This window comes from Glycine max, chromosome 8 (assembly GCF_000004515.6).
Source record: "Glycine max cultivar Williams 82 chromosome 8, Glycine_max_v4.0, whole genome shotgun sequence".
Lineage (NCBI taxonomy): Eukaryota > Viridiplantae > Streptophyta > Magnoliopsida > Fabales > Fabaceae > Glycine > Glycine max.
The window spans coordinates 12515984-12527666 of record NC_038244.2 but is presented as its reverse complement, the minus strand read 5'-3'; the positions used below and the strand labels follow the sequence as shown (position 1 = coordinate 12527666).

The 11683-nt window shown below is 31.2% G+C and overlaps 2 protein-coding genes across 2 annotated transcripts; both read right to left on the bottom strand.

Annotated features, from left to right (window-relative positions):
* Nucleotides 1-1719: 1719 nt before the first annotated feature.
* Nucleotides 1720-2240, bottom strand: PM41 (seed maturation protein PM41). Its single transcript, NM_001250240.3, has one exon. The coding sequence runs from the start codon at nucleotides 2179-2181 to the stop codon at nucleotides 1945-1947; it is 237 nt and encodes a 78-aa protein (NP_001237169.1). The 5' UTR covers nucleotides 2182-2240; the 3' UTR covers nucleotides 1720-1944.
* On the bottom strand, nucleotides 1724-7047 carry LOC100784835 (uncharacterized). Its single transcript, XM_003532846.5, has 6 exons — nucleotides 6799-7047; nucleotides 6495-6629; nucleotides 6331-6368; nucleotides 6014-6080; nucleotides 2373-3522; nucleotides 1724-2263 (listed from the first exon to the last, which is right to left on the bottom strand). Exons 1-5 carry the CDS (start codon nucleotides 6979-6981, stop codon nucleotides 3142-3144), a joined length of 804 nt encoding a protein of 267 aa, XP_003532894.1. The 5' UTR covers nucleotides 6982-7047; the 3' UTR covers nucleotides 1724-2263; nucleotides 2373-3141.
* Between the last annotated feature and the right edge of the window lie 4636 nt (nucleotides 7048-11683).

Below are 11683 nucleotides of genomic sequence, written 5' to 3'. Positions count from 1 at the left end.
ACAATTCATTCACTCTATATCATACCAATAAACTAATACAAGGAAGAATTCAGTTTTTAGTAGAAACTCTTTCATTATCTAAAAAAAATCGAACACAAGAGAATAGCTCCTGATTATCAAGTCCATGGATGTAACTCATGAAACTAGTCACGTATCATCATCTCCTATGGTGACTTCTCCAATTTAGTTAAGTTAATTGCTCGATCTGACAAAGCCTCATTATCTGCTCTCACATCATCGTCGTGATCATTAAAGTCAAACAAGAAACGCAAGCATAAACTCACATACATCAACATATCATGTATGCAAAACAATGGATACAGTCTATATCGTAATAACAAATATAAGATTACACAACATTTTCACATCAACAATCATATGAAATATACATACTATAGACTTAACGAGATGGATTGAGAATTGTATTAAAGGGATTTTAAAGCATATTCAGTGTTCATTGTTTAGTGAGTTGCGGCAACTCATTGAAAAAGTAACCATTGTTTAACTTTTTTTTTTTATCATTGAAAAAGATCTACATGTTTGATTTTAAATTTGATTTTTTTATTTAAGTTGAAAAAGTAACCATCCATGACTTTTTTTTTATCCGTGATATTAAATTTGATTTTTTTATTTAAGTTTTATAGATGAAAAAAATATAATTAAAAAAGATAATCCACTAAAGATAAAATGTCATATTTTTTAATAATTAATTAATGAGTAAAATGTCATATTCTTTAATAAAAATTAATTGTTGACTTTAATTATTGTCAAAGGCAACAAATGCTCCTCCTTACTAGTCAAGAGTCATTGAATAATTTCTTTTAAAGATGGTACTTTAATTATTGTCAAAGGCAATAAATGCTCCTCCTTACTAGTCAAGAGTCATTGAATAATTTCTTTTAAAGATGGTAAAAAAAAAGAATGTTGTATCATGACAAAAAGTCCATTTTAATTTTGATGGGATTGAAAGAGGTGTCTACATAATAATAAAAATAATATAATTTTGATGGGATTAATAGAAGTGTCAACATGATTTTGATGGACTAAAAAAGGTGTTAATAGAACTAAAAAAGGTGTCAATATAATAATAAGAATAATTATAGTTTTGATGGGATTGATAGAAGTGCCAATATGATAGAATAATAATAGAAATGATAGTAATAATGAATTAATAAAAAGTTAAAAAGTTATCATTTTTCTTCCTTCTCATAATAACTCAAGTATTGAGTCAGAAAAATATTGTTCTTCCTTCTCATAATAACTTAAGTATTTCTTTTGGGTTAGAAAAGATATTGTTGTCCCTTCTCATAATAACTTAAGTATTTCTTTTGGATCAGAAAAGGCAGATGTTCCTAAAGCCAAACTCGTTGAAAATAGAAAAATACAAAATTAGAAAATTAAAAAGGCAAATAATAGCAATAATAGATATCTTTTGAGATTAACCAATTTTATCATATACTAATTAGTTAACAAAACATTCATTTTAAGTTTTTAGCGAAAAAATATTAAATTAATGTTTTCAATAATAAAAAAATAAAGTGAAGATTTTGTAAAGATTTTACAAACTATATAACTAAAATAATCTAAACTTAACAATTAAAAAACTAGAATGAAATTTAGACGAGTCTTGCCTGGTTAAGTCACAACAAAACTAGAAGATGAAAAAGTCAGCAAAGAAAAAATAAAAAAGGAAGAAAATATAAACAAGTGAAGATCAACTTTGTACATTATTAACTTGTTTCTTCTTTCTTATTCCATTAAATACAAGGTCTACATACACGGTATGGAAGACTCAAACTAAAGTTTCATTAATTTACATAAACTCAAACCCAAAACAAAGATTTTGAAGCAGCACCATGATCACAAGAGAGACTAGTACTTTTTGGGTATATACTATACTCATACACTATATAGTATATAGTAGTAATATATATAGTAGGTTAATTAGCCTGTGCCAGTAACTCCAAGGTCTTGTTTGTCTTCATCTTTGCCAGCACCAAAGACAGGACCACCTTTGCCAGCAGGATCATGGACCTTCTCCTGAAGTTTTTCCACTTGAATGCAGCCTTGATCCTCCCTTGAAAGCAAGTCAGTCCTTGTTCGGTTCTCTCCTCCTTCTACTGACTCATATGTTGTTGCTGTTTTTGACTCCTTTGGTTGTGCTCCTTGTGCCCCTGACATCTTTCTATATATATGCTTATGTTGTGTGATCACAAATTCCACAATCTCTTTGCTTCTATGCTTGTTTTTGTGCTTCATGTGCCTATTTATATAGAGTTTGGTTGTGATAGCATGATAAAATATAAAAGACATTATACCAAGATCAACCCACGTGGAATGATAACATGAAATGGAATTACACGTGTTCTAACCTTGTACTACTCGGCACTTGCACTCTTATTTTCTGCCACGTTGTGGCTTTTTAGTATAAGAACCTACATTTATCAAATGGGTCATCAGCAAGTTTTTACATTCTATTTCTTTTTTATTGTTTTTATTCTCTTGAATGTTTTTCTGTTTGTATTTTTGAATTTTTTATTTCAATTTCTGAAGTTAAGAGATTTTATTAAATAATGATATGACTAAAAGATAAGTCTGAAATTTCCAAAACAATAAGAATTGAAATGAAAATTTTCTGATATAAAAAAGACTTGTACCAAAACTTTAAAATTTTATAAGGATTAAATTAATAAAGTGCAATTAGTGAATGAGCTGAATGTCATGTGGGGAACTATTTTTTAAAAGGAAAATAGTAGACACAAACATAAAAAAAAGTTTAATAGAAGAAAAAAACACATTTTTAAAAGAATTATTTAAGCTAATGTTTATCAATTATCATTATTTATTGATTGTTAGTTTAACTGAAAAAGATGTAAAATCAATAATTGATAAATTTTATATAAGGCACCGCAATACATAGGAAAAGAGAAGTACGTGTGTAACCCCCTGTTTGGATGGGTTTTCATCTTTAACTAATGTCCTGTTCTGTTAGGTCATATACAAACCTTAAATGTTTTGCTAAATGATAACCTAAACCTGTTGTCAACTTGGCCTTTTAATTTCCAACTCAGCTTGATTTTCAATTTAATAATCTACTTGTTGTAAGATATGCTATGAAATTATTCATCAAAAAGCAAGATTTTACTTGAAATTATACACAGCCAAAGCCACCAAAAAGCCTAGTAAAGCACCAGCTATGACTTCAATCTCTGTATGACCAATAGATTCTTTTAGTTGGGGTATACCATCAATGGCCAACTTTGATGAGATTTCATCTGCATCTGTTTGCCTTATTTTGCTTCCTGATTTAACCAATAGACCTCTATTTGTTTCTTGTGGTTCCAAAGAAGTGGCTTCTTGGGACAAAAGGGACTTATCAAGACCAACTTTTAGAGGTTTTGATAGTCCTGGTTGAGAGTTAATCAAATTATCTCTATCTTTGGAATGTAAAGAGTTGGCTTGCATTTGGAGCAGTATTTTGTTCAATGTCTTGGCATGAATCCCTACTTCTCTTCTTACACCCTGCAAATGACACAAACCACACTCAAGTGTTAGCTAAAAGATCACATTGATAATAAAGGGTTTGTTTGAAAAAAATTCTCTATAAGCACTGACACGAAAAGAATATAAGAAGGAAAAGTGAAATGTACTTCATAAGATAAAATTAGCTTATGCATAAACTAATTTGTAGAAGCCCTCATTACTTTTTATAAAAAATGATTTTTAGCTTATTTCATTTTTGTCTTCTTGTTTTCTTCTCCTATAAGTGCTTATGGAGAAGGTTATCCAAACATGCCCAAAAACAACCAAGTATACGGGAAAATGATAAGAAGTACAAAGTTATTCTTGGCCTGATATTAAGCAACTAAAAGTAGAAGAGTATATGGCACTAAGTAAAATAAATTGAACCAAACATGCACCAAGTATTTGACACATGATTAGAATATGATCAATATATGATAAGGAATAAGAATAGTTCAGGCTTGGAGTAGGTAATCTATCTCATCATTTGGCACTTGAAAGCTACAAAAGCCTTATCCCACTAGGTGAGGTCAGCATTTGACACCTAAAAGGCTGAAACAATAAACTAAATACTTTTGACAATTTTTTTCAAGTTCAGGCTGACAATAACTTTCTAGTCAGTTTCTGTCCCAATTGCAACCATCCATTTTTTACTTTCCTTATACATCTATTAAATTTCATTTCTCTTTCTTTAGGTGAAGCCTATATAAGGGAAAACAAAAGAATATCTGTTGCAATCTAACTCTAAGGATGAAACAAAAACCAAATTACCAAAATATTTTAGATGCTAGCAAAATAAAGGACAAGGATTGTCCAACTAAATATGTTACCATGTTTCTTGCAATATGATTCAAACCAAATCAATAGGATTGGTAAATGGTGAGGGGTTTGGGTGGCTTGCATCAAGTCATAGGATCTGACTTCATCGGCACCAATGTATAAAAATAAATTAGTAGACCCTCTGTATTATTCTTCTGCTGATACTGATATCAATGTAGTATCAGTACCCAAGGTTGGATTTCCTATGTAAATACTGAAACAGAAATAGATAACAAAAGGTATCCAATAGAACATGCACTATCCCATGTTCTTTTACTAGTTTCTTGCCTTTTTTAATTTACAAGCTGAAAATATACCCAAGTTTATTAAATCATCTTCCTAATCAAAGGAATGAACCCCAAGCAGTCTTGAAACAAAAAGAAAGATTGAAAACCATTAGAACATGGTATGATACAACGTAACATGAGTTAGTCTTGGATAATTCCACTGACCATGTACAGAGCAAACTTGCCAAAATTATACGATGCCTCTGTGCATCAATGGCTTGGCCAACGGAGAAGATCTTGAAAAGAAAGGTACCCTTGCTTTCTTTTGATATAAGCCTGATTAATGATGCAACTAGTTTCCTTCAATAGCAATTCCCTGACTGCATACAGGCATTACCATTGCCTTGTTCTGTTGCAAATCCTAATAACAACCTTCTTATACAACAATTCAAAAGTTAAAGCTTCTCTAACTCCAGTTTTATTAACCCATATATACAAAAAAATTAGTGCAGTATCAGACTACTACTTTTAGGAAAATCTTTTGGATCAAATTCTCTTGCTTCAATCTTAAGTAACAACTATACATTTATTAGGTCCACCATATTACTAAATCAAACCAAAAACAAAAGAAAAAGAAGATTTCAAGCTTAAATGCAAATGGATAGATTATCAGTGCTTGTAGGCAGCTGTTATATCTACCATGGTACATAATATCAAAATATCAGAAGTTTATTATCAAAGTGTTATAATAAGTAACTTGTGTTTACTTTAGGGCTTTAACAATGACACACATCCAACCTGACAAACCTGCAGTGTAACACAAGGAATTCTCATGGAGATTATGTGGTAGAAGTCCCCCAAAGTATAAACCTATATATATATATATATTTTTTTTTCTCAGCCAGTATAAACCTATATAAATTGTTAATTCGGAAATATGGTCATCTTATATTATTTTTTACAACGAAATTTTGTGTCATTTTCTCTTCTACATTACTTCAGTGTGTCAGAATATTGCAAATGTTTAACCAACATATGTAGTTCCAGATACATAACATGATCAACATCACATATAAAGCAAGAAGGTGTAAGCAAAAAATAGAATTAAATCTGTTTCTGTTTGCCAATACCACAATAGTAAGAATTCCACAAATAGTTTATCATTTATTAGAGATAATCACATAACAACAGCACTCAATATCTTAGCAGGTCTTAATTTAATCCTGCTTGAGACTCCTCCATTAAGTTTGAAATAGCCTATGGAGCACTACGGTGTTTGCAAAATAGACCTGAGAAATTCTGGGTTTATTCTAAGCACAGTTTAAATCTAGCACGGTTAAAAAGAACATAACAAAAGACATTCATGTGATACAAATAAATAAAGGAAAGTAAATAACATCAAAGACTAAAAGAAAAGCACCATATTTGACAGAAGAATATCATACCTGAGCATCATACATAATGAGACCGGCATACACAACTGCAAGACCAAAAATAGGATCGGAGAAGCCTCTGCATTTGGAAATTACAAAATTACAAACATCACAAGAATACATACATACATTCTTATCAAGTGAAAATTATTGGTTATTGTGATTAATGAAAACTATGAATGTGATGATCCATACAACTGTACATGAATAATCAAAGCAGCTACATGATTGCTTAAATTTTGATGTTGACAATTTAAATATAATCTAATGGTTTATATTTACTGTTCTTATGAACCAAACACCAAGATGGCACGAACGGATTATCTTACCTCTCAAGGCCAAATAATGTTGCACTAGCCACTGTTGCCTATGCATAGGAAAATGCAAACAACTTGGTGAGAATCATGAAACACCACTTGGTGAAAAATCAACAATTTCAAGTAGCATCATGAAAAATAGGATTAACTGATTAAAAGGTTTCAAAGGGCCATACAGAAGAGTGTGATGAAGGGAACCCTCCAGCTTGAACAACTGCTCTGATATCAAACCCTTTGCCATACAGAAAAACAGAAGTGAATGGCTTAGAAAGCTGACCAATCGCCACAGAGACACCAGCTGCAATCAGAACCTTAGCAGAAAAAAATATCAAAGAAAGAGAAAACCAAAGAAGAGCCAATTCAGCACATAAAACAGCAAAACAAGAAAGTGGGATTGCCAAAAAGAAAAGGAAAAATCAAATTTTGAAAGATACCCAGAGTTTGTGAGACATCTAAACATTGAATTTCGAAATGGGGTACCTTGTTATGAGCAATTTGGACGATGTCATCGAAGAAACCAGCGCCAAGAGAGGAAATTCTTAGGGTGGAGGCTTTGGGCTTTCTAGGAGAAGGAAGACGGTGAAGAGATGGGTTCCTTTGTTTGAGTGGTGGGGTGAAGTGAGAGGGAGGAATGGCACAGAACATAGAATGTTGCAGCAACATTATGGTTTGGTATCTATCTTGTTCTGCACCACTCTTAGTCAACCACGAAACATGTTCTAGTAAGGTGTCACCGGATGTATTTAAAAAAACAATAGAGAAAAGAAGAAAATAATAATAATAGTAACAAATATTTAAATACATTTATATCTAATAGTTTATCTAGATTTTGATTTTGTTTCATGTATTTTTTAAAAAAGAAAACAATTTTCAATTATGCATTCATTTCAACAAACTATTAAATTATGTGGAATATTTTTATAATCACAATAATATGTTTTTTAATTATAATATGATAATATGTTTTCTATAATTTTTACTTGTTTTTTTTCACAAACATATCTTTGTAGAAAGATGACTCAGTCTTATATTAAATATTATTTTTATAATTGACTCAAAAGATGGAAATTTACGAGATGCCCAATCAGAAAACATTTTTTTTACTACATCTAATCAGAAAATTAAATATCTTAATTAGAGTATTTATTAGAAGAAGAAAAAATATCATTAACGTGTATTGATTATATTTAATTGTTTGTATTTATCACTATTCATTGATTTATATGGTACACTCTTCGACATATTTTCACCAAAAACAAATATCGTACACTCTTCATTTTCCCTTCTACATATTTTGTGCACGGCTATGATACTTATACTAATTAACAAGTAATTCCATTGTTTTTCTTCACACGAAATCTCTCCTAACGATTTTGTCTTGGCATGTCAGTTAGTGACCTTTTCAGTTTGATTTTGGATGCGTTTGCAGAATTTAATTATAAGTGTTGCCTTTGACATGGTTTACTAGGGCTGCATTGTTTCTCATGATGTCCTTTAATACGTGTGCATGTTGTGGGGGGGATTTGGATCACTTGCAGCTGAAGTGAGAAAGATAGCGTACTATTAATTTTATTTTTCAAACTTTATAAAATTAGTAAAAATAAAAAATAAAAATGCAGTCTTACATAGTAAACTGCGTCAAATTTGACAACAGACAATCCAGACCATTACATAATTAGCATCTTAATTATAAAAAATATTTTATTGGTAATCATTTAAAAAATTACTAAGTAAAAGAATTAAGAATGCTAGAAATATTTTATGGTAGTGGCAATGCATAAAATTGGCTTAAGTGTACTGTGTAGAATTTGGAATAAGCATTTTAGAGAATGAGGTTTCGTAACTTGAAATAAGGCCTGCTAAGTGTGCATTCTCTTGAGATAAAGTCCCTCAAGCTAGCATGTTAATATTGTAATAAAAATACACACTCATGTACATAGGAGAAGAGTCTCTCACTTTAATCTCTCATATTCATTCACTTTATTTTTTTTTACTCTACACAAACGGTTACAAAGGCAGCCTTTTATAGGCAAAACAAAACAATAAAATAAACAACACTTAATGACTAAGTAACAACTCCTATTAACTTCAGAAATATTGTAAGCGATGAAGGAAATTCCCAACGTCTACAATATTTTTGAAAAAGTTAAAGTAAATTTGTTTTAATGATCATTAACTAGTGGTGCAGCAATTGTAATGTTTGAATTCAACTTTTCAAACTTCTCCAAACTTCTAGTAAAGCAGTGAATTTTTTTTAGCTTGATTTAATTAATTAACCTGACATTGCCTCCCTTAAATCAAGTTTGTATTGTTATGAGCATTTTCTTCAACTTATAAAATAATTACATATTTAATTGTTCGTAAAAATATCCGTTACTTGATCTTCGGTCGAACAATAATTAATTTTCACTTCTTTATCAGTTATCAACTCTCGAATCTTGTGATATTGAATATCAATGAGCTTGGGCCTCCTATAAAATTGGATTTTTACTTAATGCAATGGAAGACTTGTTGTCACATAATATTTTCGTGGGAGTATTTTGCTTATGATGCATCACTTCTAAGATTCTTCTCAACCATATTGCTTGCGTGGCATAACTAGTTGCTGTAATATATTCAGCTTCAGCCGTTGAAAGTGTTATAATTGGTTGCTTCTTTGAAGACCATGATACTACACCTACACCTAGATGAAATATGTACCCTGACATGATTTTTCTTGTTTCTATATCTCTTGTCCATCATTGTTTATGTATCCAACAACCTTCACATCATTATTGTTGGCATAAGAAATTTCATCGATCAAAGTACCTTTATATTATGAAGAATTTTCTTCGCTCCTTGCAAATGGCAAACATGCGACCCTTCCATAAATCTATTGAGCGGGCCAACTCTAAAGACTATATCTAGTCTTGTGGTCGTCAGGTACCTCAAACTCCCAATCAAACTTTTGTATTGAGTTGCATCGGCTATTTTTTCGTCACCTTCCTTTGTTAGCTTCAACTTCTCTTGGACTGGTGTGGAAATTGGTTTTGAATTTTCCATCTTGAATTTCTTTAGAATATCACCTACATATTTCTTTTGGGATATAAAAATCCCATCATTTTGTTGAATGACCTCAACATCGGGAAAATAGGACATTAGGCCTAAATCTGTTATCTCAAAATAGCTTATCATAGTCTCATTGTATTTTGCAATCATTATTGAATTATTACTAGTGAAGATTAGATCATCAATATAAAGACACACAATGAGAATATCTTTAGGATAAAAAAATTGACATATAATATGTGCTCAAAAGGACATCGTTCGAAACCATGTTACACAAAATAGGAATCAACTTTCATATACCAAGCTCTTGGTGTTTGCTTCAACCCATATAAAGTTTTCTTCAATCTTTAAATTTGTCTTCTTTTCCTCTGAACACGTATCCTGCAGGTTGTTCAACATATACTTTTTCTTCTAGAATACCATTCAAGAAAGCATATTTAACATCCATTTGATATATCTTCCAATTATTTTGAGCCAAAAGAGAAATAATCATGCGAATTGGATCTAATCTTGCAACAAGAGCAAGTACCTAAAAAATAATCAATACTTGGCTTTTGCTTATATCCTTTTGTAACCAACCTTGTTTTAAAGCGATTAATTTCTCCATTGGGATTGCACTTTGTCTTGTACACCCATTTCACTCTAATAGGCCTTTTATTTGCTGGCAAACCTATTAACTCCCACGTATCATTCTTCTCTATAGCATGAATCTCATCATCCATGACTTTTCTCCAATTCTCACCACTTGAGGCATCTTTAAATGTCAATGGCTCACAATTTGCAAATACAACAAAATTGATAATCTTCTCATTAAATGTGTCATCATAATTAAACATGACACAATCCTGCGATCTGGTTGGTAGTTGAGGATTCCTCTGTAGCCTCCTAGATTATTCTAGTCCATTAAGTGTTGGATTTGATTGTCTTTCATTCTCTTCATAATTGTCAGGAATCACTACTAGCTCCTTCTGGGACTTTGAAGGCCAATCCTACATAGCTTTCTCATCAAATGTCACATCTCGACTGATAATAACCTTATTTGTCTCCGGATTGTAAAGTTTGGATGCATTTGAATCTGTGTTATAATCAATGAAAATGCACCTTTCACCTTTGTCATCCAATTTCTTCCTTAGTTGGTCTAGAACATGTGCATATGCAATGCACTCAAAAAATTTGAGATGTCTGATTGATGGTCTTCTCCCACTCCAAGCTTCTTTTGGTGTCTTATCATAAACACTCTTTGTCGGGCATTTGTTCAAAAAAATATAAACAGAGGTAACAAATGCTTTCACCTAAAACTTTTTAGGAATCTGTTTGGCATGCATCTCACCATGTTCATGATTGTTGTGTTCTTCCTTTCAACAACTTCATTTTGTTGAGGTGTGTATCTGGTTGTCAGTTGATGTTGAATTCTATGTTGCTCAAAGAAATTTCTACAAGCGAGGTATTCTTGGCCTTTGTCTATTCTGAGTACTTTAATTCTGCATCCACTCTGTTTCTTTGCAAATGCCTTAAACATCTTGAAGGTATCACAAGATTCTGATTTATGCTTCAAGAAGAAGACTCAAGTCTTTCTACTAAAATCATCAATGAAAGCGATAAAATATTTACTATCATCATGTGTTGGTATCTCCACTGAGCAGAAATTTGAATGAACTATCTCCAACAACTTTTCTGCCTTCCAAGAATTTTCGGTTGGAAAAGATCCTCTATGTTTCTTTCTAATCTCACATATCTCACGTACTCCACTAGGAATATTCACAATAGGCAAACCAGATACAAACTATTTTCTTGACAAATAATTCAATCCAAAAAAATAAAGTGTCCAAAACCCATATGCCACAACTAATCATCATTTGGAATCATAGAACTCAAGCAAGACAATTTTTCATGATGAATTCTCAAAGGGATTAGGTGATTGAGAGTCATTTTTACCTTAGCCATCTTCCATTTTCTTCAATCAACTACAATAGCCATGATGAATTTGCATGTTGTATCCCTTCTCTAACAATTGTCTCATACTCAATAAATTGTGATGAAAACCATGAGCATAGAAAACATCAGACATAAACTTTTGAGAACCATCCTTCAACTTGATAGTAATTTGGCCTTTCCCCATAATAAGGATGTAACACTCCATTTTTTATAAAATAAATTAAAAAATATTCTATTTAAAAATAAATAGTTTTAGAAAAATAATGAGGTTTTTATAATTAAATAAATAAGGAGAAATAATTTTATTAATTAAAATAATGGTTTGAAGAAAAATAAAAATGATATTTTATTTATTCATTTGATAGAGAGTAAAATACAATTC